A 5815-nucleotide genomic window follows, 5' to 3' on the forward strand; every position below is an offset into this window, starting at 1 on the left:
TGGGAGCCATACTGGTCCATACTGGGAACAATGGGAGGGGTCACTGGTCCATACTGGGAGCACTGGGAGGGGAACTGGGTCATACTGGGAGCTCTGGGAGGGGTCACTGGTCCGTACTGGGAGCACTGGGAGGGGTTTTGGGTCATACTGGGAGCACTGGGAGGGGTCACTGGTCCATACTGGGAGCGCTGGGAGGGGTCACTGGTCCGTACTGGTCCATACTGGTCCGTACTGGTCCATACTGGTCCGTACTGGTCTGTACTGGTCCATACTGGTCTGTACTGGTCCATACTGGTCCGTACTGGTCCGTACTGGGAGCCCTGGCACCGCCCCAGTCCCCTCCCCACCCCGATGACGTCACCGCCCGCCAATAAAGCGCAGTTCAAAAGCACAGCGTGTGACGTCATTAAATGGGCGGGGCCCGCTCGGTGGTTGGGGAGGGGGGAAGGAGCGGCTGGGGATTGGCCGAAGCGGCGGCCAATGGAGAGCGAGCGCGGGCGAGGCGCGGGGAGGTGACGTCACTCCGCGCGCGCCGCCGCTGCCGCCGCCGGTACCGGAGGGTCCCGAGAGCGGCGGGGCCGGGGCGGAAGTGACGTGAAGAGACAGCGCGGGGAAACGGCTGGGGATGGGCGGGAGTGACGTCAGGTGAGGGGGGAGGGACTGGGAGGGAACTGGGCCATACTGGGAGGGACTCGGAGCGGCTTTGGGGTTACTGGGAGTTGCTGGTTTGGGATTTGCGGTTACTGGGATGAACTGGGAGGCCCCTGCTGGGTTACTGGTTTGTACTGGGATGAACTGGGATGGGAACTGGGCTGGACTGGGAGGGCACTCACTGGTCAGGCCACGCCCACCCCTTCAAACCCTACCCCATGTCCTTTTATGGGCATGGAGCCCTCCAGGCCACGCCCACCCCTTCAAACCCCACGCCATGTCCTTTTATGGGCACGGAGCCCTCCAGGCCACACCCCCAGCCCCTCCCCCACCCTGACCCCTCCCCCCAGGTGGTGACGTCACTGCTGCGGGAGCTCGGCCCCTCCCCCGCCGTGCTGGACGCGCTGGATTGGCTCTTCCCGGAGGGGGCGGGGCCAGAGAACGGCCACGCCCTCGGGGTGAGACTGGGAGGGGCTGGGGGGGTCTGGGGCTAAACTGGGATGGACTGGGATGAACTGGGAGGGAACTGGGCCCCCTTTAACCCCTCCCACAGGGGCGTGGCCAAGCCCAGCCCGCTCCCCCTCTATGCCAATCCCCATATATGGCCAAAGGGGGCGTGGCCTGAGTCAGGCCCCGCCCCCCCAGTCGCTGCAGGGGCGCCCCCTGGTGGCCGTGGCCGAGGAGCACTTCCGGGAGCAGGTGCTGGGAATTCTGGGAAGTGGGCGGGGCCTGGAGGCCTTCCTGGAGGTGAGACCAGTCTGGACCAGTAACCCACCCCGCCCCCTCCCAGTCCATCCCAGTATAGACCAGTAACAGATGTAAATTCACAAAAAATACGTAAAATTTGCCCTAAAATTAATTAGTCAAAAAAAATTTATCCAAAATTTACAAGGATCAGACAAAATCAGGAGCAATGGCACAAAATTCGCCCAAAATTAACAAAAATAGGCCAAAATTCACAAAAATTCACAAAAATTCGCCCAAAATTCCTAAAAATTCACCCAAAATTTGCCCTAAATTGAGATGAAATTAACAAAAATTACATAAAATTCACACCGAAATTAATTAAAGTGGTACAAAATTTATCCAAAATTAACAAAGATCAGAAAAAATTGACAGAAATGGCAGAAAATTTACCCAGAATTAATAAAAATTCACCAAAAATTAACAAAAATTCATAGAAAATTCACCATAAATGGAGATTAAATTAACAAAAATTACTTAAAATTTGCGCTAATATTAATTAAAGTGGTATAAAATTTATCCAAAATTGACAAAAAGGCAGAAAATTCTCCCAAAATTCACCCAAAATTGACAAAGATCAGCCAAAATTAACAGAAATGAGGAAAAATTCAGCCAAAAATAGCAAAAATTCAGCCAAAATTAATTAAAATAATTCACAATTAACCCCCAAATTAATGAAAATCCCCCCAAACTCACCCAAAATTGACCCCAAACCTCTCAAAAGCCTCAAAATCTCCCCAAAATTCGCCCCAAAATGCACACAAATCCTTCCATAAACCCCGCCCCTTTTTGCTTAAGCCACGCCTCTTTTTTCCTTATATGGCACAGCTGGAGCAGCTCTGTCGAAGCCACGCCCCTCCGGGCTCCAAGCCACGCCCCCTCCCGATCCTGCAGCGTTATTTTGCCGAGGTTCGCCCCACCCACCCAGGTAGGCGGGGCTTAAAGAGGGGGGGATGAGCTGTATGCAAATTAGGTGTCTCATTAACCATAAACCCCGCCCACAGCTCCAGCACCACGCCCACTTCCGGCTGAGAAAACCCCACCCACGTGAGTAGACACGCCCACAACACCTACCTTCTAATTAATTGTTAATTAGCTGCTAATTAACGTTTATAATGTCATTAATTCAGGCCAAAGCCCCGCCCCCGCCGCCGCAGGCTCCGCCCCCTCCGCTTCTCCCCCTACAGTGAGTGGGATGAACCATTCTGATGTGGGGGGGAGGCTGGAGCAGCCAGTGAGGTTTTGCGGGGGATTTTACGAGCCAATCAAAGCGAGGCACGACAGGGGAGGGTTATGACGCCTGGCGTGACGTCATCGCGAAATTTGGGGTCAAAAAAGGGATTTTTGGGGATTCCCCCCCCTGCTCGACGCAAAATGGAGCAGCCCAGTAAAGGCGGGCTGTAACCGCCGTCGATTGACAGCGGCTGCAACCAATGAGGCGCCTTCAGAGCCCGGAAGTGCTTTGTGAACTACAATTGCCGCCATTTTGACTGCTGGCAAGAGGCGGGCGCAGCGCGCTGATTGGCGGAGAGACCGGAAGCGCTTCCGTCGCCATTTTAGATGTTGGCAGTGCGGGCTCAGCGGGCGGGGCCTCGCTTCCGCTTCCGCTCGGCGGCTCCGAAGGCGCCGCAGCCGCCACGATGCTCATCAAAGTCAAGGTTTTTTTGGGATGAAAACCGCGGGTTTCGGGCAAATCCCGTCCTTTCCCGCCATCCCCGAGGGGGGGAGGGGAGGCGCGGAGGGGATTTGGGGTGAAAATCGCGGATTTTGGGGGGGTTTTGGCGGGGGGGTGGGGGAGCGTGAGGGGAGCGCGCGGTGCATTGTGGGATGATGGCGCCCCCTACAGACGCTGACGGGGAAAGAGATCGAGATCGACATCGAGCCCACGGACAAGGTGAGCTCCCAGTTCGGACCGGTATAAACCAGTATGGACCAGTTGGGGGTCGGTAAGGAGCGGGTTTGGGGGGGGATTCGGGCTGGGGGGAAGCAGTTTGGTACCAGTGAAGGGGAGGGGCGTCCCAGTATGGCCCAGTCCCGCCCAGTATCCCTCAGGAACCCTCAGGAACCTCCCAGTCCCTCCCAGTCCCTCCCACCTCCATCGCCCCTTTAAAACCATAGACGAGTCCTCCAAGCCGGCCAGCTTTCCCTTTAGCCCCGCCCACTTCCGGCGGCGCTCCGCCACACTTCCTCCTCTCTATGGCCCAAAATGGCGGCGCCCACGGTTTTTAACCCTCCGGAGCCTCCAGATGTGCCCGAATGTGGCCCAGGTGTGCCCAGATGTGTCCCAGATGAGCCCAGCTGTGCTTTCCCGCCCGCAGGTGGAGCGGATCAAAGAGCGCGTGGAGGAAAAGGAGGGGATCCCCCCCCAGCAGCAGCGGCTGATCTACAGCGGCAAGCAGATGTAGGCGGGGCTTAAGGGGGCGTGGTCACTGATGGGCGGGGCTTAACAGCAGGGGCGTGGTCTCCGGTTAAAGGGGCGGGGCTTAAATGGGGAGGTTTGGGTTGGAAATGGGAAAATTTGGGTTAAAATGGGGAGAAATGGGGTTTAAATGGTGGCTGGAGGCGGGGCTTAAATGGGGAGGTTTGGGTTGGAAATGGGAAAATTTGGGTTAAAATGGGGAGAAATTGAGTTAAAATGGCGGCGGAGGCGGGGCTTAAGTGGGCGTGGTCAGGGCAGGGTTTGAGGTGTGAGAGGGGCGTGGTCACAGGTCAAGGGGGCGGGGCTTAAATAGGAAGATTTGGGTTGGAAATGGGGACATTTGGGTTAAAATGGGGAGAAATGGGGTTTAAATGGTGGCTGGAGGCGGGGCTTAAATGGGCGGGGCTAAAAGGGGAGGGGCTTGATGGAATTTGGGTGGAAAATGTGGGATTGAATGGGGTGGGGGTGGGGCCTACGTGGGTGTGGCCTCACAGCTGGGTGTGGCTCAGGGGGGCGTGGCCACAATGGAGTCACAGTTCGGGCAATGAAGTGGGTGTGGCCTAAGTGGGTGTGGCCTCTGTGACTCCTCCCCCAGGAACGATGAGAAGACGGCGGCCGACTACAAAATCCAGGGGGGCTCCGTCCTCCATCTTGTGCTGGCCCTGCGAGGGGGCGTGGCCAGGCTCTGAGGGGGCGTGGCCATGTCCTGGACACTCTCCAATTCCCTTTAAGCCACGCCCACCTTCGTTTCCCCTTTCCCTGAGGTCATTTCCTGTTCATGGATCCGTTATTATTTAATAAAGGTTCACTGATAATGTCAGCAGCGCGTTTGTGACGTCATAGGCGTCTCATGATGTCATTTCCTGCCTAAAAATTTAGGGTAGGCCCCACTTCTAGCCGGCATTGCCCTTTTAAGACAGCGTTGCCCTTTTAAGGGCATTGCCGCCTTAAGGGCGCGGTGGACCCCAACAGTGGCATTGCCCTTTTAAGAGCTTTTAAAAAATCCCCAATTTTGCCCCAAAATTTGAATTTTTAGCCCTGAAGTGCCGATTTTTAACCCCAAAATCGCCAATTCCACTCTCAAAAATCACAAATTTTTCTTTTTAGCCCCCAAATCCTCATTTCCCCCCTCAAAATCTGAGGTTTCACCCCCGAAATCCCATTTTTTGGGCATGAAATTACCCAAAATCACCAGGTTTGGTCCCAAAATCAACATTATGATTCTAAAACAACCATTCCAGTCCAAATTTAATATTTTCAGCCCTAAAATCCCCATTTTTATCCTCAAAAACCTTAATTTTTAACCCCAAATTCTCAATTTTTAATATTTTATTCTCTATTTCTCCTCAAAAAACCAAATTAAGCCCCAAAACGCCCACTTTTCACCACAAACCCACCTTTTTCCCCTCAAAACACCCCTTTAAACGCCCACACTCCCCTTTCTGACTCTAAATTCTTCATTTTTATCCCCAAACCGACCAAATTTTGCCTAAATCTGTCACTTTTAACCCCAAAATCGCACCTTTCCACCATCGCCCCTTTAAGAGCGGTCCCCACCCGCCATCACCGCTTTAAAACCATAGAGAAGTCCTCCAGAGCGGCTAGTGTGCCCTTTAGTTACGCCCACTTCCGGCGGCGCTCCGCCCGACATCCCCCTTTCACGATGCTACAAAATGGCCGCCCCCTCTTTCTCTAAAATGGCGGCGCCCGCATTGGAGCAGATTTTGTCGCAACTCCTGGAGCCCGACAGCGCCGGCATCCGCCAGGTGCCTCAAATTTCCCCAGATTCGGGCAAATTTGGGCGAACCTCTGGATTTTTGGTGTTTTAGCTGAATTTTTGGGCTTTTTTCCAGGCCACGGAGCGGCTGCGGGAGGCGCTGGAGGAGCCGGAGGGGCCCGAAGGCCTCGCGGAGCTGCTGAGGGGGGCGGCGAGGCCGCAGGTCTGAGGGGGGTTTGGCGGGAATTTTGGGGGTTTTGGCGGGAAATTTTGGGGGTTTGGCG

General features: G+C 55.1%; 1 protein-coding gene across 4 annotated transcripts; it reads left to right on the plus strand.

Moving 5' to 3' along the window:
• Nucleotides 1-501: 501 nt before the first annotated feature.
• On the plus strand, nt 502-4634 carry NEDD8 (NEDD8 ubiquitin like modifier). 4 transcript variants are annotated; one of them, XM_041459687.1, is made up of 8 exons: nt 611-645; nt 1297-1398; nt 2224-2323; nt 2400-2442; nt 2526-2581; nt 3242-3289; nt 3714-3796; nt 4410-4634. In XM_041459687.1, the coding sequence occupies exons 1-8, from the start codon at nt 626-628 to the stop codon at nt 4501-4503; spliced, it is 546 nt and encodes a 181-aa protein (XP_041315621.1). In that variant the 5' UTR covers nt 611-625; the 3' UTR covers nt 4504-4634. The 4 variants fall into 4 exon arrangements, with proteins under 4 accessions (XP_041315623.1, XP_041315622.1, XP_041315621.1 ...); XM_041459689.1 differs by lacking the exon at nt 2526-2581 and having other exon boundaries at nt 502-645; nt 3242-3341; XM_041459688.1 differs by lacking the exon at nt 1297-1398 and having other exon boundaries at nt 516-645.
• Nucleotides 4635-5815: the final 1181 nt, after the last annotated feature.

Source organism: Pyrgilauda ruficollis, unplaced genomic scaffold (genome assembly GCF_017590135.1).
Source record: "Pyrgilauda ruficollis isolate IOZ18807 unplaced genomic scaffold, ASM1759013v1 scaffold1395, whole genome shotgun sequence".
Lineage (NCBI taxonomy): Eukaryota > Metazoa > Chordata > Aves > Passeriformes > Passeridae > Pyrgilauda > Pyrgilauda ruficollis.

Coding starts and splice junctions, on each gene's coding strand:
- NEDD8 (XM_041459687.1), top strand. CDS start 626: ATGGGCGGGAGTGACGTCAG. Junction 646..1,296: donor ATGGGCGGGAGTGACGTCAG/GTGAGGGGGGAG, acceptor CCGCCCCCCCAG/TCGCTGCAGGGGCGCCCCCT. Junction 2,324..2,399: donor GGTTCGCCCCACCCACCCAG/GTAGGCGGGGCT, acceptor CCCCGCCCACAG/CTCCAGCACCACGCCCACTT.